This window comes from Hibiscus syriacus, unplaced genomic scaffold, assembly GCF_006381635.1.
Source record: "Hibiscus syriacus cultivar Baekdansim isolate YM2019G1 unplaced genomic scaffold, ASM638163v2 tig00110683_pilon, whole genome shotgun sequence".
NCBI classification, from domain to species: domain Eukaryota; kingdom Viridiplantae; phylum Streptophyta; class Magnoliopsida; order Malvales; family Malvaceae; genus Hibiscus; species Hibiscus syriacus.
Genome location: NW_024062823.1, coordinates 3,015,621 through 3,042,546, shown reverse-complemented (window position 1 = coordinate 3,042,546; position 26,926 = coordinate 3,015,621). Strand labels below are relative to the sequence as shown.

Below are 26,926 nucleotides of genomic sequence, written 5' to 3'. Positions count from 1 at the left end.
AACTATTTATTCCTGATTGGGTACTGCTTTTCTTTTTCTTTTTCTTTTTTTGTATTTTTATCTTTGTTTATTTTCATTTTAGCTATTATCTTATATATTTTTGCGTTTTAATCCATATAATTATATTTTATTACAATTCAGGCTCCTGTATTTATATTATTTTGATCCATGTTTACTTTTTTTATTTCAATCTTAATACTAACTCTTTGTCTTTGTATGTTTTATTTTGCAACTTTGTTTATGATTTTTAGGGATAATTTTAATTGATCAAAAGGTAAATAAGTATTATCGAATTTTTTAATTTTAATTTTAATTTCAATTTTCGCAATTAAGACAACCGATAAATTAAATGGTACCGAAATGGCAGTTCAAGGGTGCTAATCCTTCCTTGATTGTAACCGACTCCCGAGCCCGACATATTTCTAGTAAAAACACAGATTAGGTAAGATGGTATCCGGTCAACCAAATTTTTACGAAAAATAAATGATCGGCGGCAAGTCCTAATATTTAATTTAAGTCGAAGCTAAATTTCGGGCTCACCCGAAAGGCAGTTGCGAAAATACTCAAGCCAAAAAATAATATAAATTTACCGTATATATTTAGGGATAAATGTAATAATTATCCTCTATATTAATTTTTTTCAATTAGATCCATATTTTATTGAATAAAAATAATATTTTTTTATAAATATACTTATTTTTTGTTGGGTCAAGTTGAGGGTCGGGTTTCAAATAAAAGGTATATGTTTTCGAATCGGGTTAGATTGAAGAATCGGGTTAGATTGAAATAAAACCTAACCCGTGCCTATCCCTACAGACCTTTACCGTAATGCCATGCTTCCGCAGTTTAAAACGTGAGGGGCAACTACAAGACAGATAAGATCATGTTTTAAATGTTTAACAAACAAAGATCATAAAAAGGATGCAATGCAGCTGTTCAATATGTATCGCATTTCTTTACCCTCACGTCATTTAAAGTTCACAGAATCCCCTAATATAAGTTTTCAAGTCAAAGAATAAAAGTTTGATTGTTCAGTAAGAAATGGTATAAGTTTGAAATGTATACCAACTAAAGAAATGACGCAAGCATTAAACCAGGACAGCTTAAGGTAAATTCACACAACAGCATCTGAGTTATTACAAACATGGGTGCTTCCCTTTTTATTTACATACACAACAAGACTCGACAGTTATGGTTTTAACCACACGACATCGTTTACAAGCAGGATACAGATAAACGACCTGATAGATTATTCAGTCTAGGTGGATATTTATAATTGGTAAGTGAAATATAGTCTTGTTCTTGTCCAAGCAAACACAGGAGAATGGCCCCTGTGATTGAGAAGATGAGTCGGGGCAATGCTAGTCAGTCTTTAACCTGAAATTTCATGATAAAATAAAATAACATATAATCAAATTTAGTGGAAAAAAGCAACATTCTGATAAAATAAGTATTCAAAAAGCTATGTCCGAGATGTTACCCTGATCAATAAAGAACATAAAATCGTTAACTTGTCTACATTCGAAGGAGTATTTATTCAACAGATAATGCTGTTGAGTTAAAAATAGGATAGAAAGAGCTTCAGCCGCACGTTCTTGGAGGCTTGTGGTAATTGCATATACAGTGGGCATGGAGATTTTTTTATGTAACTTGGAAAGGCTACTTAGATTTTACAAACAAGACAAAGAAACATCATCATTCACAACAATGATTGCTGTTAACATGATGAATTAAGTTGTTTCTGTCGATGACAAAAGCCGGCAAGTAGTTTGATCCAGAATATGAGAACCATTTTATATGTTTTGGCACCTCTCATAGATGCCTAGGAGCTTCCTATTAAGTTCATGAGTATGACAGATAAGTTCAAATTCGAAATTTTCAAACACGAAAATGTTGCGGAAGACGGCTATCGGATAGAGTAAAATCGCAACTAATAATTTGAGAAAATAAAAATGAAGATAAAAGAGACACAAAATTTACGTGGAAAACTCCTAAATTATATAGGGTAAAAACCACGGGCAACGGTAGAAGAATTTCACTATGAGAAAAATAGGAATTACAACCTCTCTCGATCTACCAAGGAGAAAACAATGATAATTCTCTCTTGATAAAAAGGAGAAAACAACTCTCAAGAAACTCTCTAAATTCTCTCTAGTATTGGAAGAAAGCTAGAATGCTTTGGGATGGTTTTGAAGCTAAATGAGGTAGGGTATTTATAGTTGAAGCTTTAAGGACTAATTTGTAAATACCCTAAATTACAATGACTAATTGCATAGTTTTACCATCTAAAATTTTCAACAATTTAGTGGCCAAATTTGACCAATTTTGCCGTCCCATTAATGCTACCAAATTGCCACTCATAATGTTGACTATTGATGCAATTTGGTGTGCCAATTTTCAACAATCTCCCACATGAAGATTTAATTGGAACAATCACATCTTCACACCATTCTTTCTACCTTTTACCTTTCATGTTGCTTAAGTCTCTGACAGGCCACAGGAGAATCGACACCAGGTAAATTTATCAGCGTTGATCGCCTTCGTCATAAAATATACTATGTTGTCTTTGGTATGGATCTTCTGCATATCTACTGTCCCTTCTTCCACATTTTTCACGAATGAAATGGAACTGAACTCGTATGTGCTTTGTCCTTGAATGAAATGCTGGATTCCTTGCTAGATGCAAGGCGCTTTGACTGTCACAAAACAGAGAGACATACTCTTGATTGTGCCCAAGCTCCTCCAATAGCATCTTGAACCATATTGCTTCTTTACTGGCTTGTGTAGCTGCTACATATTCTGCTTCTGTTGTGGATGTAGCCACAACTGACTGCAATTTTGAAACCCAACTTACAGCTCCACCGGCAACTTTAAACACATATCCTGTAGTAGATTTGCTTTTATCCAAATCCCCTACATAGTCAGAATCTACATACACATTGATTAGTAAGTTTGATCCTCCATAATATAATGCAATATTTGAGGTCCCTTTGATGTATCTCAGGATCCTCTTTACTGTATTTCAATGCTCTTTGCCTGGATTCGCCATGTACCGACTAACCACTCCCACTGCTTGTGCAATGTCTGGCCTTGTGCATATCATAGCGAACATTAAACTTCCCACTGCTGATGCATACGGTACTCGAGACATCTCCATCCTCTCTTCTTCACTGCTAGGACTCATACTGGAGGATAATTTGAAGTTAATAGGAAGAGGGGTAGAAATTGACTTACAATCTTGCATGCTGAATCGTGACAAGATCTTCTTCAAGTAATTCTTTTGTGAAATCCAAATCTTCCTATTACTTCTGTCTCGGTGAATTTGCATCCCTAGAATCTTGTTTGCTGATCCCAAGTTCTTCATTTCAAATTCCCTAGCCAGATGTGCCTTCAATTCTTTAATATGATCTTTGTTGGGTCCTGCAACCAACATGTCATCCACAAACAACAACAATATAACAAAATCGTTATCACCAGACCTCTTGAAATAAGCACAAGGGTCTGCATTAAGTCTATTGTATCCAAGACACATAATGAAGGAATAAAATCTCTTATACCAACAACTCGGCGTCTGCTTTAGACCGTACAGAGATTTGTTCAACCTGCAAACCAAGTTCTTCTTTTCTTTTTCTTCAAAATCTTCAGGCTGGAGCATGCAAATCTCTTATTCAAGATTTCCATGAAGAAAAGCTGTTTTAACATCTAACTGCTCTAGATGTAAGTTCAATGTAGCACGCATTGCCAAAACTACTCGAACTGTTGTTAGTCGAACCACAGGAGAAAATATTTCATTGAAATCAATACATTCTTTTTGAGCATATCCTTTGACCACCAGTCTTGCACGATACCTCTCAACTTGATTGTCACCATTTCGTTTGATTTTGAAGACCCATTTGTTACCAATTCGCTTCTTTCCTTGTGGTAGTGGCATAAGGTCCCATGTATTATTTTTATGAAGGGCTTCTATTTCTTCTTGCATCGCCATCATCCACAGTGAAATATCTGAGCTGTTTATTGCCTCCTGGTATGTTGATGGCTCACCGTCCTCTGTTAAAAGATAGTATGCAATATTACCTTCTATAACATAATCTGAGTGTCAATTGGGACGTCTTCTCACATGATCTGATTGACGAGTTGTTGGAGCTTCAGAACTCTCTGGTTCTTGTTCATCATGTGCTGGTTCTGCTTCAGAATAATCTCCTTGTTCAACCTCCTTTTCCACATGTATCTGTGTAGTCTCTGACTTTTCAGCGCTATCATCATCTTCTTTTCTTTGTAATTTATCTTCTACAAAGATAACATCCCTGCTGATGATCACTTTGCGGGAAGTGGGGTCCCACAAGCGATACCCCTTTACACCATCAGCATACCCTAAGAATTTGCATTTCCTGGATTTTGGATCTAGCTTTGAAATTTCTTGGGAGTTTTACATCACGTACATAATACTTCCAAATACATGGAGGTTTGAATAATCAGCTGGTTTACCAGTCCACATCTCCATTGGTGTCTTCAGCTCTATTGCAGTTGATGGAGCTCGATTCACCAAATAACAAGCGGTATTGACTGCTTCTGCCCAGAATGATTTTTCTAGGTCTGCATCCCTCAACATTGCTCTTGTTCTTTCTAACAAGGTTCTGTTCATCTGCTCTGTCACTCCATTTTGTTGAGGAGTGTCCGCCACTGTGAATTGTCTTTTGATGCATTCTTTCCTGCAAAAGTCATCAAATTCTTCGCTTGTGTATTCTCTTCCATTATCTATTCTGAAACACTTGATCTTATTTCCAGAATCAAGTTCCACCCGCGCTTTGAAGTTTTTTAAAGTTGAAAACACATCTGACTTCTTCTTAATAGGGTACACCCAGCATCTCCTAGAGTAGTCATTAATAAATGAGACAAAGTATTTTGCTCCGCCTAGGGATATAACCGGTGCTTGCCATATGTTAGAGTGAACCAATTCTAGAACACTTTTGCCTCTAGAATTTGACGTGTTGAATTTCAACCGGTGCTGCTTACTTGTTATGCAATGCTCACACAAGGTAAGTAATACCTTTGTTAAGCCTGGAAGTAGGTTTTGCTCCACAAGGACTTTCATTCCTTGTTCTGACATGTGTCCAAGTTTCTGATGCCATAACATTGCAGAATTTGAACTACATGAGGCAACAGAGGCTTCTGCTTCTAGCAAAGTCTCTCCTTTCAGCATGTACAAGTTTGCAGCTATCTTTTCGCCTTTCAGCATGTACAAGTTTGCAGCTATCTTTTCGCCTTTCAGCACCACAAGCACTCCACGGAACACATTCGTGATTCCTTTTCGTGTTTCAATCTTGCTTGCATTATTATCCAACAATCCGTAGGATAATAAATTTTTCTTCAAACCTTTCACGTGCCGCACATCTCGAACAACTTTAATTGTTCCATCATACATCTTCAATTTGATGGTTCCCACACTAACGATCTCCAAGGCATGATCATTGCAACTATACACAGATCCTCCTGAGACAGGTTCATAATGATGAAACCATTCTCTTCTTGAGGTCATGTGATATGTTGCTCCAGAATCAATGAGCCATATATCTGCAAATCTTTTTCTGCCTTCCACGGTGGTTGACGCTTCACAGCATAAAGCATATCCATCATCTGAAGTGTTTGCGGTATTGCCTTGTGGATTGGAGTTTTTATTTAGACTCCAACAATCCTTCTTCAAGTGACCATTCTTTCCACAGTTGTAGCACTTTAAATTCTTCTTGCTTCTCGACTTCGATCTACCATGTTTGTGACTACTGCTTTGGCCACGTTCTGTTGATCTCCCTCTCATCGTTGTCATCGTTGTTAACGCTTTTGCTTGTTGCAGATTTACTTGTCTGTCTTCTTTGTTCATGCGCCGATTTTCTTCTTGTAGAACAACAACTGCAACGTCATCAAAGACTAGACTGGTGACATTACTGTTTGTCAAGTTGATGATGAGTTGATCATACGAATCCGGTAGACTTTGAAGTAGAAGTTCAGCACGTTCTTGTTCTCCTATTTTACAGCTTAAAGATATAAGCTGAGAAAATAAATTGTTCAGTGTATTTAAGTGCTCTGTCACTGAAGTAGATTCTGGCATACGGAGAGTGTACAATTTTCTCTTAAGGAAAATTTTATTGTGCAGCGATGTGGCCTCGTACAGTTTGGTAAGATGATCCCATATCTTCTTAGCTGTCTTCTTCTCCTCAATGCTTGACAATACTTCATCTCCTAATGCTAGATGAAAGTTTGCCATAGCATTCCCATCCATCTCGTTCCATTTGTTGTCATCTATGAAATCCACTGGCCTTTCACTGATAGCTACTAGACAACCGTCTTTCCTCAAGATGACCTTCATCTTTAATTTCCACAATGAGAAATTTCTCCCATTGAATTTTTCAATATCAAATTTCGTTGCCATAACTTCTTTTACGGATAGCTCCAACTATTTCACTATCGTGAATAGTTCTCTGGAACCTTCAAAGAATGGGTAATAACTTCTTACTTTCTTATGTTGGAGGATCCACCTTTTGGTGGCAACCACAAAGACAATAAGCAGATATTACACAATCTAATCTGGTTCGGATACCAATTGTTGCGAAAGACAGCTATCGGATAGAGTAAAATCGCAACTAATAATTTGAGAAAATAAAAAATGAAGATAAAAGAGACACAAAATTTACGTGGAAAACCCCTAAATAATATAGGGTAAAAACCACGGGCAACGGTAAAAGAATTTCACTATGAGAAAAATAGGAATTACAACCTCTCTCGATCTACAAAGGAGAAAACAATGATAATTCTCTCTTGATAAAAAGGAGAAAACAACTCTCAAGAAACTCTCTAAATTCTCTCTAGTATTGGAAGAAAGCTAGAATGCTTTGGGATGATTTTGAAGCTAAATGAGGTAGGGTATTTATAGTTGAAGCTTTAAGGACTAATTTGTAAATACCCTAAATTACAATGACTAATTGCATAGTTTTACCATCCAAAAATTTCCACAATTTGGTGGTCAAATTTGACAAATTTTGCCGCCCCATTAATGCCACCAAATTGCCACTCATAATGTTGACTAATGATGCAATTTGATGTGTCAATTTTCAATAGAAAATGGGTCATCCTAGAGCTACTGCCATTTAGGCAATCCGGATATTCGACCCCCCAGAAAAAAAAAATATTCTCAAGTAAGTTATGCAGACAAAGGCATCACTCTTTACTCTATTCTGCAGACCAGCCAAAATCGTCTGTTACTAGATTTCAGCTGCTCATTCTTCAGCGTGTTGAAGAATTATATATAAAAACGTTGTTGTGCTTTTAGCATCTTTTAAGAGAAGATCTAAAAAGCAACACTTGAAGGCATAATCAAGGTAAAAACAGTGGCCTAAAAGTGTATCGGCCATGTAAATTAGTAAGCCATCCAGAGCTTGATGTTTTACATGTTTTATATTTATGACTACAAATCTCAAGACAAATAGATCCTCTACTGGCCTTTGCTTGTCTGGGAACATAACATCTTTCATTCCACATAAGCTAGAAAGGGAGGAGGCGAAATTAAAATAATACCTGCTTCTCAGAGCTTGTGCTCTCAATTATGTCACCACCTCCTGAAGTAGCGTTCAAGCCTGTATTCCTGCAACATAGAATGTAGCGGCACAAAATTTTTGTTACGATAATAATGACATTAGCGCAAAAGGAAATCGAGGATTACCAACATCAGGCTACCTTTCATGCATAAAAATGGCCTGCTTATCTGGAGCAATGGAACCGGGAACTCCTCTGTCTGCAGATTGAAAATTTCGCTCTCCCTATACGAAGAATCGTGAATATTATCTGCAAAAGAAGTCACTAGATAAATCAAACAAAGCCAGAAAGGGACTTACATCAGAATTGTCTTCCATCCACCCTGGAACTTTGTCTGAAAGAAGGGTAACATACTTCTCCATAGCTGCCTCTGGGTTCATGTTCCCCAGCCTCTGCCAAGCATTCCTTGCACAATGCAAGCAGTGCTGTCCATCACTCATACATAGAAGCTGTCAACCCTGTTATTATAACTACCAATCAAGCTATACCGTGTAATTTGGTATAGGCTAGGCTCTAATGTATTTCATACTCCAGTTTTGTTTACTAAGTTCGACAAAATCTCCCGGTTATAGAGGCCAATCCTAATTCAACCACTATAGAAACTCTAATGATTTGTGCCATTTCAGATAGCTATAGCTATTGCTATATGAGGCTTATCTATAAGAAGAACACACGCGCGCAAAAGGACAATGCTTAATTATGTCAAATGATGACCATGTTATTCCCAACTACCCTTCTACTGGTTGATTATGATAAATGGGAACAAATGACCAACAATATAAGCTTCCCCATCTTGTTTACCATCTCATTTACTTAAGTTTTCTCAAAATTGACCAACTTTTAACTTGCTAAATTGTTTAAACTTCAAATATTACTTGGTGGTTTTACCAAACGATCTAACTTTTATCTTCTCTAACATATTAACAAACATTAATTGTGCTTTAATCTATTGGAAAATCGATCTTTTGTCTTCCACAATGACACAAGAGAGACATTTAAACCTAAGAAAGTAAAGTATAACCATCTACTTTCAACACCAACCAAAATGATATTGCAAAAGAAAGAAGAAAAATCAAATCAATAAACAGTAAAATATTAGATACGGGGAAATTTAGCTACCATTTGGAGCGAGAAGAAGCCATGAAAGCCATTGGCTGAGGCTCACGACAAGGCCCTTCTGTTGCAATCTTGTGGAGTCCATAAAGTTCCATTTGAAAATCATTACTCGTACCCAAATCCCCGTAATCCTCAATGAACTTGGCAGCTGCTGCAAAAACCTTATCCAATTCACTCTTCTCTATCCCTTCCCAATCATCGTCGTCGTCATCATCACCATTCTCTATTTTCACTTTCTTTTCTTCTTCTCCTAGCCCCTTCATTTGACTCTGCACTTTGGTTTCTTTTTCAGCCTCTGTTTCTTCACCAATATTTTCAATCTTCTTTTCGAGAAGAATCTCATCGAGTTTCAACTCATCCACCCTGGCTTGTTCGGCTCCAAGATCATCGACTTTCTTGGCTGTTTCTTGCACAAATTCAACTTCCTTGCCACTTTCAAAGCCTTCAACTTTCGATACGGCTTCAAACTGATCTTCTACCTTTTCACTGCTTTCTTCAACTTTCTTCTCACTTTTAAAACCCTGATCATCAACCCCAGCTTGTTCTGATTCAAAAACATCAACCTTATTATCACCGCATTCCTTAACCAAATCAACTTTCTTTTCACTTTCAGTTCGCTGTGCTTTCAATTTGTGAGAGAATTCAAACTCTTGCATGATAATCGCATCATCAGCATCAGTCACAGGCTTTCCATCCACGCCAGAAACAGAGGCACCAGCCCCAGTAGCCAAAGAAACAATCTTGGCTATCAAGAAGGAAAGAGCAAGGGCAATAAAAGCTGTCAGAAAGAGCTCCATGATGATTATAGCAAATAAAACGCAAAACCCGAAGACTAAAACGGAAGAAACAATATGATTAATGGGAAACAAAGTGGGTTATCGATTAAATGCACTAATATAGATAAGAGACTTTCGGAGCAAGAAATGTGATATAAAATAGGAAAAAGAGGGTTAGAAGGAGATTGAGCAAAGCATATTCGGCTTTGAGGAGGCTGGACAGTATTGGGATCTTCTATGGTGGCGGAAGTGGGGCCCTTAAGTAGCTGACAACATTTGTTAAGTCACGGAGTTCTTTTTAGGATAAACTATATATTTAGTACCTCAATTATTATTTGTATTCGGTTTTAGTCATTCAACTATTTAAAAAAAATCATACTTAATATTTAATTTATATTTCATTTTGATCGTTAAGAAATTATTGGTGATACTAACATATCATCATAAGATAATATCACGTCATCATTAAAAAATAAAAATATCATATTAATAATTCTGTTAATTTTTTTAATAATAAATAACAAAAATAAAATCAAAACGTAATGTTGAGTATATTTAAAAAAATAGAGTTTAGTGACAAAAACGAAATACAAGTAATATTTGATGTACAAAATATGTAGTTTACCCTCTTTTTATTTTTTAATGAGAAAAAAATAATTGAGCCTCCAAATTTGAGCTGACATGTCGACAGTCTGCGTTTAAATTTGAGTTTTCCCCATTCTCATGAATGGCGCGTGTCACTACAACAATATTTCTTGCTTTCCTCGTGTATTTCTTCCCATGTTTTTTTATTAGATTCAAGTTGAAAAGGATGTGGTCCAATTATAGTTTAAATCCGCCACCAGACACCCTCTTAAAACAATGTTTCTGTTCACACTTACATCACATGCCTTCGTAAATATTGTTTTTGCCTAACCTATCCTCTTATCTATATATATCTATGTATCTATCTTCACTTCACTTTTCAGATAAATGAGGTGGACAAATAAGTGGGATACATCTCTCCGGCTTTTCGTATTTATATCTACGACATGCACAACCCTCTTGTCAATTAGGGATGAAAGGAGGGGTGTAGAGGTGGTTATACCCTAAATTTTTTAAATTCTTTTATAGTTTAAATATTTTTTTTATATTTTATATGAATTATTTAATTTATACCTTTGAAATTTTAATATAATTTTTTATGTTTTCATCCCCTTACATACGTCTCTATAACGTCAATCAGAACTCCCTCATTTAATGACCTCCCTTTAGCCTTTCGATCTTCATAACTTTCCAACACCCAACATAACGGCTCTCTACCAACATCAATTGAGGTGAATCACTCTAAACCAATATGTCCTATTTATACCATTTATATTTTTATATGATAAACATGAAACATATTTTTACAAATGAAAATCAGTCGATATGATCAACATTGAACGAACAACTCAATATATTGATCTCTTGAGCTATGACCAAAAAATATTGAAGTCGTAACAAGATCATTAAGATCAAGAAGACAAAAAAATAATAAGTCTGAGTAATTGGAACCTAAAAAGGTGTAAAATTAAAAGAATTTTACACCATGTAATTATATCTTATTCATATATATAATATAAATGTTTATGTATTAAAATTTATAATTATGAGAACATATTATAATGTATATTGTTATCATAAAATATGATATAAATTAAGTGTCCAATTATACTATAAAGTCATAAAATATTAGAAGTGTTATGACAATAAAGTGTGGATACCATTAAAGTTGCATTTATAATTTGATGAGGGGTAGAGTTATAAGTACATATAATAATTAATTCTATAAGTACAAATAATAACTGATTCTTAAATCGGATATCAAAGGGGTTATGGTCCCCAAGAAATAAATTATCTCGTATTTGTTATTATCCCATCATAGAGCTTATACTCAACAGAAATTTATCTTCTTGGAATATAAAAAAAAAAAAAAAGATTCAAGGATTTTAAACTATCTATTAATCCATGTATGTTTATGCAAATCTAGTATTTCTTGTTATTGATGATTTGACATGATTTGATCCTGGTTTATTTTCATAATTATTATAGTTTTGCTCTAACAAGTGGTATCATCACCTCATCATGTTCAATTATTTAGAATTCATTGATTTATTTTTTGGATTGATTCATTCTTAATATTTTTTTGTGGATTTACTATAAATCTTTAATTTTGTGCTTTTATATCTTTATAGAATTAGAAATATAAGCAGATTTATGAACAACATATATTCGTCAATTTAAAAAATCCAAAATTAGCAATTTAATAGTTGGATAATTTCATGCGATTTTCCTATCTGCTTTAACTTTGCTGTTGCTATATCCTTGCAAAGTTTTTGAAATTCTGATTGTTACTATTAAGGTTTTAAATTTTCTGCATATTTTTATAATAAAAAATTATTTTTGATAATCTTCTTAATTTATTAATTCCATGTTAACATATTTATTTGGGTTAAAAATAGGAATTTCTTATATTGAATCATCGTGTCACTTTTTTGTGTTTCTCTATCACTATGGTTTCGATTGTTTTGATGATTCCATCATTAAAATAATTTTAGATATATTTTATATGAAATTTCTTTCTACCGCACAAATTTACCTTGTGTTTTTAATTTTATGAATGGCATAATTCATACTGGATTATTCATAATGTAGTTATAATATTAATCACAATCAGTATATATTATTTTAATTTGGTTTTTGTTTCTTGAATCGTGTTTTGGTTTAAATTGGTGAATCATTGATTAAGAAATTTCTGAGTAATAGTAAAATCTTTAAGTTTTCAGTTTCTAATAACGTCGTTTATACAACCTTATTATTGGTTACTTTGGAAATCATGACGTGATTAGAAAATTCAATTTTTTTTACTATTATGGATTATAAAACATATATTTAGTATTGATATATTTTATTCAATTTGATTAAAGATTTAAGTCATTGATATGTACTTTGATTTAAATTTTTGGAAAAATATTGAATATTTTGAATTCGGTTTATATTTGATAGTTTATGAAGTTATGCTTTAAATGCATGTTTAAGGAATTTTTTAAAAACAATCAAAGACTCAAAGACTTGAGTTTCCGATTTTTTGTAGCACCATTTATGTTACCTTATTTCGGTTTATTTCTAATATTGTTGTGCAATCAGAAATTTTAGTTTTGGCCTTTGATTGTTATAGAAATATTAATTTTGAATACTAATTTTGAGACAGTTTAATTAAATAACCCCAGTTATGGAAAAATATTTGATCTTCAAAATATAAATATTATGTACATGTAACTTAGGATATGTTAGTATTGATCGACCCAAATGAAGATTAATAGTTTACATAATCGTATGTACAACTTTAATGATAAGTATGTGATAATTATTTTGTTTGTTGTGTGAGTAATAAATCGACCCAAAGAAAGATTTTTGCTTGACATGTTCTTATTATCAATATTTTATTACCACACAAAATATCACTTAAGGTGAATATTTTGTCTAAAGATAAAATATTAATGAAACATTTGATATCTTGAGATAAGGCTTAAGTGTATTCAAATTTATTATTATATTGGTTATCTTTTAATTGAAAGATAAAATTAAGAGAAATTGATTGGTTGACAATATTTATATGGTTTTATTTATATTGTTAATGTGTATATATATTCAATTCAATTTTTCAATTTTATTTTTTGGTTAATATAATATATATATTTTGAAACAAATTAATTAATATTGTGGTTATGTCTGACATTTTGATAGATTAGTTGAAATATAATGCCGCCAAAGTGATCTTTTCTGTGTAGATTGATTTATTTAAAATATCAATATTATTATGTGTTTCTTGTGATTCATTCGTTTATTAATTGGCCCAAAGAAAAGTTAACATTTGACATGATTTCAAGCGACACATGTGGTAATAATATGTGACAATTATAAGGTATTTATGTGAGCATTACATTAGTCCAAAGATTACTTTATTATTCAACATAACTTATTTTCAATGTTTCATTACTGCAACAAGAGTATCGTTTGTTGTTAGTATTATTGTCCAAAGACTTGACATTAATGTAGCGTTTGGTATCTTGAGATGAGAATTAGCCATTATTTTGAATTTATTGCTTGCTTGTGTGATCTTGTTGTTATTTTGTTCATCTAGTTCTTTTGTTATCACAGTTTCTTCTAATATCAATTTTATTATCATGCTTGATGAGATAAATTTGAAGTTATTAAAAAACTCACTTACATAAGGTTTTGGTTGTATAAACATAGACTTTGCAATAAGGAAAGAACAATTTCCATCTCTCATGGGGATAACATCCTTAATTGGTATAAGAGATTTTGAGAGGTTAATTTTTTTTTCAAATTGCATGACTCTATTGGTCATTGAACACGACATTTTAGAAGCTTTTAGGGGCACATAATCTAAGAAGATTACTTAAGCCAATGGTTTCCTTGACGAAATTGAAAAATGTTTTTCCAAAAAAAAAAAAGGTTTAAATGACATAAGTTTTAATTTTAGTAACACTTCCTATTGGGGTTTAATCAACTCAAAGGGAGAAATGAACTCTAAATGAGCTCATTTTTCATTGTGTGCAAGAGGAAAAAAAGGTTGAAGCATAGTAAGTTTAAAAGTACTCATTTGAAACGTGCATATAAATATAAGGTAAAAAAATAGGATGCAGTTGTCAAGTGTCTAACTCAGTAGAGACAACACTATATTATAAAGAGTTGTTCTCTTTTATAATAAGTTAGGATATATGAGGATAAATTGAATTTTAAAATGTAAGAACCTACTTTGACCGAGCAATTTAGGGGTTATAAGTTTGATCACATGATTAAGAATATTTTTAAGATGAGATCTATAACATTATTTTTGAGGATGTTTAGTTTGGAAGGGGAAATAAGGTTTAAGAAATTGATTCGAAGGAGGAATTGGATTATAACTAAATTCTTATTATCACTTTTGATGATATATATGTGTTCATACATGTCGTTAATCAAGAAGTGAATATAGAATCTCAACAAGATTATTTCTGAACAAAACTTCCATTTAAGATGAGAAATTATTACGGAAGAATAAACTCAACAACCTCAAAGAACAAGTGACATTAAGAAGATCCACGAGATGAGAGAAATATTATTTTAGATTATTATGTTTCTACAAGAAACAAGGATGACAGTTGAATGATGAAAAATTACCTAATCAATTTTCTTCATGTCATAAAAATTCTAACTCTCAAAAGTGGATTAATGCCATGTAAGAAGAGTATTAATTTTATAGAATATGATAAAATTTGAGGACTTATCCAATTACCGGAAGGTGTAAAGTTGATTGGTTGTAAATGGATATTTATAACCAATATGGATGCAAATGGTGATGCAGACAAGTATAAGACATGTCTTGTATCTAAAGGATATACTCATAAAGAATGCATTAATTTTGTAGAGACTTTCTATTTGGTTTCATTGAAAGACTATTTCAGGATAATCATGATACTCGTTGATCATATTTGATCTTGACTTACATAAATTGGATTTCAAAATTGGATTTCTCAATGGTAACATTGATGAGATACATAATACGATACCAATTAGAAAATTGTGTATGATGATACCAAATTAATGATATGAAAATTAAGGAAAACCATTTATAAGTTTAAGTATGACTCTCGTTAATTGTATAACAAATTTCACCAAGTGGTTATTTTGTTTGGTTTTGAGATGAATTTGGTTGATAGTTGTATATACTTTAAGTTCAAAGAGAGTAAACCATATGATACTTTTACTGCTAAAAGATACAAGTTTAGTCTTAATCAGTCCCCTAAGGATGATTTTGAAACTAAGGAAATGTAAAAAGTTCCTTATGCTTCAAAATAAATAGAGAATTTAATGTATACTCATATTTATACGCATTCAGACAAGTGTATGATTTTAGGATATTAAGTAGATATTTAAGCAATTTAGGTATGAATTGTTGGATATAAGCCAAATTGATTTATACAATACATTTAAGAACAAAAATATTATATGTTCATGTATCGGAGGTCTAGTAAATAAAGGATCATCAAGTTTATGGACTCCGACTTATTAAAATATGGATATAAAATTTGTCACATGATCTGCTAATTATAAATTGATTAGAAATATCAGTTAAGTTATTTTGTGATAACAAAGTTGTAGTCCTTTATTTCATATATAATAGAAACAACTTAAGTTTAAGCACATAGACATTATGCTTTATGGTTATATGTTTATAAAGCATATTGGTACAAACTCATAACTGCATGCTTACTTAGAAACTGTCACCCAAGGTCTTTCATGAGCACACTACTCTTGTGGGTTTAATATCATTTAAGGATATTCAATTTTAGTGGGAGTTTGTAATTTTAACGCTCTTTTTTCATAGACACAATTTCATTTACTTCAGTTTAAGGATAATTATGTTAAAGTTATTTTCTGCAGAAATAAAGTTATTTTGGTTTACTCACAGTAGTTTTGGTAAAACTTGACTCACTAATATTTAAAGAGGTCTAATTGGAAATAGACATGTGCGACTCACAATGCTTCCATGCTATGCTCTTGATTGATTTATGTCATTTAACTATATTTGTATACGTGGCAAATGATAGGTCTAGTCATGATTGATATGGTAAAGACCGCTTTGATCTTATATGGATATTGTAACACCCCAAATTTTTGGCTAATAGTTTCATGTTTACCTGAGAGGTATGTGGGCCCTATGAATTTCATAAGCAAAGTTATTGGGCTTAATGGGGTTTGGACTTGGACTCAATTAGCCTTAAAAAGATGGATTTTGAATGGTAGAAATATGAAAAAGGACCAAAAGTGTAATTACCACATTTTAGAGGATGAGAGATTGTATATCTCTTATTTCCTTTATTCCTTCCATTTTCATCTTCTTTTTTCTTTCTCCTCAATCTCCTTAAGCCAAAGATGAGTCATTTGAACAGTAACCTTAGTTTAATGAATCAAAGTCTTGGTTTAATCCTAGCTAAAGAAAAGTGGGGGTTTTTTTTTTATCCAAATCACCAAGGAAATGATTTTGGATAAGCAATGATCTTCATTTCAGGATTTAATAATCAAGGTAGTGTATTTCTAATCCTTTGGAGTATTAAGTTTTCATAAATTTCAAGTATTTGCTAAGATTTGGAGATTTGGGCATATTAGGGTTTACTTTTGATTTCTTATGCAAATCACGTGTTAGGAGTAAATAATGTATTTTTATGATACATTAAGACCCTAAAAAACTTATCGAAGCTTCAGAATAAGTTTAGAAACCAAATCAAGTCTTTTGGGATAATTTTTTTAGTGATTTATAAGCCTAAATAAACTATTTTAGGGTTCAAGTATCAATATTAGGAAGAACAACATCCCTATTGGTTAAATTGGGGAAAATTAGGGATTTAGACTGGGAGTATCGATATTGCCCTCAATACTTAGGGTGACAGTATCGATATTGAGGGTAGTTTTTTTCGCAACATAATGTATTTTTGGTACTGATACTCATAGGGGTATCGATACTGCAAGTAAAGTATCGATACTACTCACTTTGGATGGTCATATTTGACTCGTTTAAGGTTCATAAGAGCTAAGTATAATTTGTAATAGTAAGACTTCAAATAACCAAACATATCTAGAAATACTTGTAAGAGCAGGTTCTATTAGGTGTAACCATATTAAGCTTAATATACTGAAGTGTCCTCAATCGAGGACATATAGGGATAGTTAGGAATAAAGATCACTACAGAAGATATTCGATAAATGGTATGATGCTTATGTTAGATTCAGTGGTAGCGAAAGGCATGGGCTTTGAGAATGTCAGTGAACCCAGAAAGAGTAAGATGTAATTTTTAGTTCAAGAGATTCCAAAGGGAAACACGATAAAGTCGAATAGAGTACCGCTACTCAGAAATGAACCCAATCCAGATATCAGGCTAGTCAGCTCAAGGGTTGATAAATAAGCATTCACATAACATTCTAGATAAGAGAACGAGCAAGATAGCAGCTAGTGTGACATTGACTTCACTTTAGTGATTATATTTATGTTAAGGTATACCTAGGTTACCTTATTGGCCCTAGTGGGCATTACCAGTGCACAAGGCACTTTAAGGGCTAACTAGATGCGATGCCCAAACAATCGCGAGGAGTGAGTTAGTGATGTTAGTGTTATGTGCGCTTTGGGCCATAGATATGATTGGGTAGTTATGTCAGTTTAGTACAACATGTAAGCTTTCGATGCACGTAAGTTTTAGTTTTTACCTCTAGGTTATTCTGTAATCAAGGTAGGTTGGGGTATTGTTTTGCGATGCGCGTAAAATTCCTCCGACCACTCCACCAGACCTATTTCATGCCTTCTTGTTAAGTCATGCATGTATAGTTCCTATCAGTCCGACATGCCTGATATGTTAAAGCTTGGCTTGAAGGCTAAGTGAGACTGAGTCGATGCTTCAGTTAGGTGGGAATTATACCGATGCTATGTGACATTGGGTTTCCCTTAGTGATCTACCTGATGGCTATGTGAGGACCAGGAGCTCATTAAGTATGTTTTATGGGAATTGCACCAATGCTATGTGACATCGGGTTCCCTCAGTAACTAGTGTCTGATGGCTATGTAAGACCATATACTAGTCAAGTTTTCATTCAAATAATGCACAATATGTTATATTTTCACTCAGATAATGCACATAGCATTTAGAGGAGTACTCATGGTGAGGCCCTTAACAGAAGATTAAAAGATGCGTGAGACCCCTACTTCAGTGATATAGTAGTAAAGCCTTAAGTAGGTCACACTTGATCTAGGTCATGCATGTACCTACTACTTAGTACTATGTCTTCATCATGCTTATGTTTATGAAATTCTTATGCTCCTCTAGATTAGCAATTACATTGTTGGGTTTTGTAAGCTCATTCTTCGGATGTTTTCCGTTAGCAGGTCAGTAGCTTGAGTAGTTTGTGGACACCGTCACAGCAGGACATCTAGAATATTTTACTGAGTATTGTACTGCAACTTTGGTGGGCAAATTTATTCATAGAACCTTGCTTATGTATTCAGTATATTAAACTCAGAGTCTATATTATTTTGGTTTTAAATTATGAGTCACGGAGCTTCGGTTTTGTAAAATATTTTATAAAAATTATTTATTTTTTATTGATGATATCATTTAGTATGTTTGAAAAGAAAATGAACATATTTTAAAAATTAGGGGTTTCCTCAGAAGCCCATTGTGGCACTTTAGACCTAATAAGGTTTAGGATATTATAGATGTAGTTGATGGATGAGATTGTTATAGTAAACATATTACATGATAACAAATTTTGAGATCATAAGGTTATATGTTTGTTAGGAAACATATGTTGCCCAATTGGGGATTATTGGATTAAAATCCATAATTATGGGAACATATTTTAAGGTATATTGTTATCATAAAATATGACATAAATTAAGTGACCAATTATGTTATAAAGTCATAGGGCATTAGAAGTGTCATGGAAACAAAAGTGTAGATACTATTAAACTTGTATTTATAATTTGATAAGTGGTAGAGTTATAAGTACATACAATAATTGATATTTAAATCAACCATAAAGGGGTTATGGTCTCTAAGAAATAGATTATCTCGTATTTACTTTTATCCCCGTCAGAGAGTTTATACTCAAGATACTTTTATATTCTTTGAATCTAACAACAAAAGAAATATTAAAGGATTTCAATGTATCAATTAATCCATGTACAATTTTGCAAATCTAGTATTTCTTGTTCTTGATGATTTGACATGATTTGATCTTAGTTTGTTTTCATAATTATTTTGGTTTGGTTCTAACAACATTATATGGATAATATGTGTGTGTGTGTGTGTTGATTAAATCAACCATAAAGGGGTTCTGGTCTCCAAGAAATATATTATCTCATATTTACTTTTATCCCCGTCAGAGAGTTTATACTCAAGATACTTTTATATTGTTTGAATCTAACAACAAAAGAAAGATTAAAGGATTTCAATGTATCAATTAATCCATGTAAGCTTTTGCAAATCTAGTATTTCTTGTTCTTGATGATTTGATCTTAGTTTGTTTTCATAATTATTATGGTTTGGTTCTAACAACATTATATGTATAATATGTGTGTTTATATATATATATGTTGATTAAATTTAAATGAAACACTAATTTTTATTAGGATTGATAAAAAAATAACTTTTTGAACTATCTCAAAAAACGCTTTAATGCCTAAAGAAGTTTTTACTAAAACTAGGTGCCTAACGTTTTCATCGGAGAACTTTTAGGTGCCTGGACCATAACGGACGTTAAATTTGACTGTTAAGCAACACGTGTCGAGCCTGGTAATTTTAATATTTTATTTTAAAAATATAAAAAAATAAAATATTTTTATTTTATAAAAAACATCGCGTAAACAACCCCACCCCTTTTCTTCCCCCAATCCCTTCTCCCTTCCATGGTCACCGGTCGATCGTGACCTTCACCGCCACCATCTTTAGCATCAGCGTTGACTCCCAATCAAACCCTTGTTAGCCTTTCGCCAAAATTTACCACCATTTTCTGTGGAGAAGCGTTCAAAGTTTCGTTAGATTTTAAGCCTTATTTGTTGTTTTTTGTCGATTTCGGCCAATCCTGATGTCCATATGCCACGTCGTAACCACCATTCGAACCACCTGTAATACCCCAAATTTTGGTTAGTTACAAAACTGTAAAATTTGAAAGTTTAGTGGTTAAAGTATAAAGTTAGAAAAATTTAGAAATTAAAAGGGTAATTTTCCAAAAGTTTAGGGATTAAAAGTGTAATTTTCAAAAGTTATGTGTTTTGATCCCATAAATGAATAGTTAAACCCCAAGAATGATGTTTTGGTAGGAATGAGATTTTTGATCCAAAATTTATGTTAAAAGCTATAAAGTGTTAAAAGTCCAGTAAAATTTTAGCAAATCAGATCGAATAAAAATTTTGACAAAATTTGAATGATATTAAATCAAGCTTAGAAATATTATTTTCACATTTTAAAATGATGGAAAATAATATGGACCATTGAATTTAAGTATCTATTTCCATGTTCAATTTAGACCGTTGGATGAAAATGACAAGATTGAAATTCTTGGAAATTGTTTGGATAAAGTTGTCAAGGGTATAATATTTTGTTCATCTTTGACTTTGGAAGATGATAACCAAAACGTGGCTTGGTATGGATGTAATTACCAAGTTTCATTAATGGTAAAATTGTCATTTCCTAATTAAATGAATTTAAAATTCATTTAAGCTTACTAAATGACAAATTAACATGAAGTTAACTAGAACTTTCATGAAAATAAGACCTTATTCAACCTCCATTTCGTGTTCCTCATAACCTAGTTAAGAGAAATTTTATTTTTCATTTTTGAGCAATTTTCTTTGGATTTTGGATCGAACCATGAAATAAAAAAGTGTTCTATTCGAAGAGCTCTATCATTCGGTACCATTATTGCATGCTAATCAAGCTCGAATGTTGAGTTCCTAAATTTTAGGGTTTATGTTCATATTAGGGTTTTATGAATTGATGATGGAATTTGAGGTTGTTGAGGTTGTAGAATCATTTCCAAGTTTGTTTGATGATCAAAGCCACCTAGAAATGCTATATTGATTTCCGGCCTAAACCTTAATCTAGGGAAGTTTATGATTTGATAAAATTTAGTTAGGGGTTGATTGTAGGGGTTTTAAAATGTTGAATAGAGGTTGATTTCATGCTCGAATCAAATTGAAATCAAGTGAAATCATGAAACCCTACCACGTTAACATTTGGCCTAAGCTTTTGGAAGTGAGAAAAATTATGGAAAAATTATACAAGGATTAGAAATGATGTAAGAAGGATCTTAAAAGCTTTAGAAAGTTAGTTGGACATATTTGAACTTTTGAGAAAGTTGGGGGACATATTTGATAATTTTGAAAAGTTATGGGGTTGATGTGTAATTATTCAATACATGAAGTACTATACTAGAAATTAATGTTAGAGTGATGAAATTGGTGTTAGAATGTGAAATTTGACTATTTTGGGGAAGTTGTCAAAGTTTGAGTAATAAATGGAAAATATTGAGAAAGTTAGTGACTTAAGTGGTAATAATGGAATTTTTTAGTTATTGGGTTGTTTTAGGTATGGCTCATATACCAGTTGGACATATTTTGGAGCACAGTAAGTAAACTGAACGAAAAACACCCGCTCATCGTTCTCGAGGACGTAGGCACCTTGTCGAACCTCTTTAAATTTTGTGTTCTTTATTTTCTTTACTGTTAGTTTATTTCCTGTGTTACTTAGACTGTTTTCCCAATAAATTGGAAATTAGATGTGGAAATTTAATTAAGTAGTTTGAGACTTGAAATGAAGTAAAAGGGCAAAGGACTATTTAGAATAAAATGGAACAGTTGAGATGAATTCTAAAAGAATTCATAATTAGTAGTTAAAATGGAAAGTTGAAAAAGGTTATGTGAAGTTTGGTGAATTTGGATAAAAAGGGACTGAATGGTCAACTTGAAGTGTTAAATTCAAAATTTATTTTGTGACATAGAATTAGCATCGAATGAGCATTGAAAGATTTTTAGGAATTTATTTTCTATTGTGTGCACATGTTAGTGAGATTATAACATGTTGTTTTAAATGTACATGTTTTGTAAATGATGTTCATTTTGATTGTTTTCTTGAAATCAAGATCAAGAAATGTTAAAGCTAAGGAGAGCTTAAGGATAAAATATGAATTTCTAAGGAAGGTTACAAGCTAAGAACTACAGGTGAGCGCATATTTAATTTGTATTTATGATATCGTGCAAACATTGGCTTGCAATGAGCCCGTGACGGAGTTACTATGGTAAGAAGTGACTCCTAAATGTTATGAAATTTTGTGATTCATGCATATATTTTTATTTGGCATGCTAATAGAATTAGTGAATAAGATGAAAATATAAATTAGTGAAATCTGCCCATATTTGTGTTCTGAACAACAAGTTTAGAAAATCACCATAAATTATATAGAAATGATTAGGGGGTTATTTTTATTCTCATGGGTTTGTATATCAGTATAGTTTTATTGAGATCAAATGGATACTAAGTGAAAGAAGTATACAAAAATATATAAATTTTTAATCGAGGATAAGTCAAAAAATAGGGCAACAAATTATGCTCAAAACAACTTCTGTAAGTTAACTTTAAAAATTCAATATAAATTATACAATATGAAATAGAAGAAGTGTATTATATGGTTAGATTAGTATTCAAGTCTAGTTTTCAGTGGTATAATCAGAATAATGTTTAAGTGTGTATATTAGTACATAATAATATTTATTTGAAGGTAGTGCAAACTGCCAATATATATTATTTGTCATAAATATTGTTTTCATGTTACTCTTATGTTATATGTAATTATAAATGTTTGAAATGAGTCAAATTTATTATAGTTTAAATAATAGTTATGATATTTATTCCATGATATGTGTATGTTAAAGAAAGGTAAGTGTAGTTATTTTCAAGGAAGACTTATGATAAGCCAACCTCATTATTTTAAAGTATATTTTTATTTTCATTATGGATTATTTCCATGATATTTTTATAAAGTTTTATGAATGATTTAGGGTATGCACTGCTTATCACATTATGATATGAAAAGATGGATATGTTGAGATATTGATATCTTTTATAATTCTATAGCATACAATAATTAATGGAAAAGCTCATTGTATGTTGCATTGAGAGTCGTAGGTACAATTGACATGCTATGAGGTGGAGTGATTATGATTATGATCTGGTAAATTTGTGTACATTATGTATAGCATCGTTGGTGCAAGCGATATGCTTTCACTTAGAGTTCATAGTTTGATTTTGATGATGGCACTGAAGTGCTTATTGCGCACACTCGTCTGACTCACGTACCTTGCATTCTCATAAATATGCATTGAGCTAGAAGTTAAAAATAAGCTATGAATCTGAAATTAAATTATGAATCTAAAATAAGCTATGAGTCCGGAAACAAGTTTTGAATATGAGAATGAGTTCTGAAATGTGAAAGTACAGATTATGAAAATGAAATGTGAAAGTGAATATGAAAGTGAAAGATGAAAATGAGATATGAAAGTTTTGTATTATATATGAATGAAAAAGAATATGATATGACTAAAAGTTTTGCATTGTATATGATGAAAAAGAATATTATATGACTATTATGTATGATATTGTTTAACATGGATTTGATATGACTATTATACATGATATTGTTTAGTTAATGTTTAGTTAATATGAAAATAAAATAGAAAAAATGGCTTGAATAAATTGTTTTGGATATTTAGTGATTTTATTGGAATTTAAGTTAATGTTTTAAATTGTTATGATATTATTAAATTTTATATAAGTGAATATGTTGTTTAGATGTTGTTAAGTTGTTTGATATTTATATCACTTTAGTTTGTTTATAATGTATAACTAAGTGTATACTTAGCGTGTGATGATTTTCACGCATAGGTAAAGAAGAGCCAGTGAACTAAGGAGCTGAGTAGGCATCAATCAATAAAGAAAAGTTACAGGTATTAGTAATGACATCCTACTATATTTTAAATTTTCTAGATGGCATGTATACGAATAAAAAAAGTCTAAGATATGTTATTATGGATATATATGAATTTAAGTTTTGTGTTTTGGAAAAATATTATATTTTGACAGAGCAAAGAAATATTTTAAATTAGACAGTAATTAGACATTTTATCTCATGATATGGAATAGTGTCTAGTTGTTGCCTGAAATGATATTGATTTGGAGGCTTAAATACTATAATATGATTTTGCGTGATTACATTATATATTGAAAGGATTAAATTAGATAAATTTTAAAAGTTGAAAATTTTACTGAATTTTCAACATTAGAATATATGTAAATGGAGCTTGTTTTAAGCCGAAAAGTGTATACATGCCACTAGGATGTTATTATTGCTGATATGAGTGATTTGATTGATGTCACTGCTTACTAATCGAGAATAGGAGGATAGTGATAATAATATAATCAATCATAATACTTCTCATTAATCTGATTAAGACGATACCCTTGTAATACCCCAAATATCAGGTCAGAGACTTTATTGAAAAGATTTAAAAATGTGAATATTTATTTGAATAAATGATAAAAGATGAGAAAATGATTTGGAATAGTGTTTAGAGTAAAGTGTAACAATAGATGAATTAAGAGAGCATTTTGGTCCTTTAAGGGGAAATGAATTAAAAATATATTTTTTCCTTATTAGGGATTTTAATAGGGGAAAATAGGAAAGTTAAGTTATTTTACTCATCATCTTCTTCTTCCCGTGGGTTGTGTTTTCCTCCATAGAAAAAGGTAAATTTCATTTAGCTAGTTCTTCATTCCGATTCTGGTTTGTTCTTGTAACATTAAGTAATGTGTAAGCTTAAGGAAGGGTTAAAGAATATTAAAACTAAGAGGTAGATGTTTTATATGAGATTTAAGGAAATGGGGTTTTGAATGATATGTTGATACATGAGTTTTTATTGAGGTTTATTAGTAGAATTGACTTGTCAAAAGAGTGAATAAGAGATTAGAAGCATCAAATATGATTAAAAACATACTAGAAAAGTGATACGATTCTTAAGTTGAGATGTTCTATGGAGATTTTAGATGTTATAAGAGGTCAAATAAAGGAAAGTTAGTAGGTATAAGTAAATAAGAGTTTAATAGTATTTTCGGGAGTAAACATAAGGAAAATTGACCAAATTTGGGTAAGAAACAGGCTGAAAAATGGAAATTCTGGGTAAGGGTATCACTACTGATAGAACAATACCTATATTATAGGCTTAAATGTATAGAAAAATGATGAATAATAGTATCGATACTGATGGAGTATTGATACTAAGAGGACAATATCAATACCATGGGTTTACAGAATGCCAAAATGGTATCGATACTGAAAGAGAATATCAGTACCATAGTATAGAAGTTTGAATACCAAGGTATGGGTACCGATACTATTGAGCCAAGAATTATATAATAAGCTGAAATTGTTATAGAAATTTAAATAATAGTACTTTTGAGTATTATTAAAGTATAGATGTTAAGGAGTATACTAACATTGTTATGTTATGTGTAATTAATTGATGCTTGTGTAGAAGGTAGCCAAGTTCCTGAGTCAAGCAAGAACAAGGCAAAGGCAAAGTTGCCGAGTAGTTGGACATCACTATAACATATTAGGGAAGCATATAAGGTGAGTGCATATATGATAATTATATTGATTGAGGGAGAATCACAATAAGTTCACTTCAAATGTTTAAATTAATGTATGTTATACTTTATATGATATATGTTTATAATATGTGTGGAATTGACACCATGAATAATCTTGAAGGTATAAACTGTTCTTAAGTAAAAGATAAATGGCCAAGCTGTGTATTTGACAAAAATGTGTCAATTATGCCAGTTAGATGAAAGGTTAAATACCTTTGACTAAAAGATTAATGGCCTAGCTGTGCGTTTGACAGAAAGGTGTCAATTATGCCAGTTAGATGAAAGGTTAAATACCTTTGAGTGAAAGATTAATGGCCTAGTTGTGCATTTAATAGAAAGATGTTAATTATGCCAATTAGATGAAAGGTTAAATACCTTTGAGTAAAAGATTAATGGCCTAGCTGTTCATTTGAAAGAAAGGTGTCAATTATGCCAGTTAGATGAAAGGTTAAATACCTTTGGGTAAAAGAATAAAGACTTTACAGTGCATTTTGATGTAAACGGTGTTATTCATTAATGTGAAAAAATGATTGTAAAGGAATCCCATAAAGTAGACAATTGATCATGGTTTTGATAGTCAGAACATACTTATGAATAAATTGTAATTCTTTTACAAGGTTATGCATCACTAAGTAAATACTTACCGTGTGTTGATTTCACGCGTAGGTAACAATCAAAGATTTACCAACTAAGGAGTGCAACCACAACAACTATCAACAATTAAAGGTTGACTCGTCAGTAACATTGTAACAATCATACTCATTTTGGAACTTAGCTGGCATGTAATTAAATTTGAGAAAATATTTTGTAATATATTTAAAGTAGTATGTTTTAGTTAATGTTTTGTCATTGTGTTAAATGATGTGGTTTTAAATGTTTAACAAAAATGTTATGGGTTTTCAAATGACAAAACGTTTTAAAAGTGATATGGCATATGTATCTCGTGTATGGAAGGGTATACGGGATATGTGTGTTACATTTATTGGTATCAGAGCTACAAGTTTAGTCGATTCTCGGCCGAAACTGATTTTATTTTAAAATAGAAAATGGATTGCATGCCACTAAGAATGTCAAGGTTACTGATAAGGTGTCATTAGAGTGTAATTGATGACACTCCTTACTAACTTTAATGTTATTATTATGTATGTTCTAAAAGATGTCAGAATCCTCGAA

At 31.9% G+C, this 26,926-nt stretch overlaps 1 protein-coding gene across 1 annotated transcript; it reads right to left on the bottom strand.

The window, feature by feature from the left end:
• Positions 1–1,074: 1,074 nt before the first annotated feature.
• LOC120138316 (acyl-CoA-binding domain-containing protein 3-like) lies at positions 1,075–9,566 on the bottom strand (the record flags this gene model as incomplete). The annotated part of the gene is made up of 5 exons (XM_039153822.1): positions 1,075–1,377; positions 7,567–7,633; positions 7,726–7,808; positions 7,884–7,989; positions 8,704–9,566. Coding segments are annotated over 5 exons (1,131 nt in total), but the record flags the coding sequence as incomplete, so codon positions are not given.
• Positions 9,567–26,926: the final 17,360 nt, after the last annotated feature.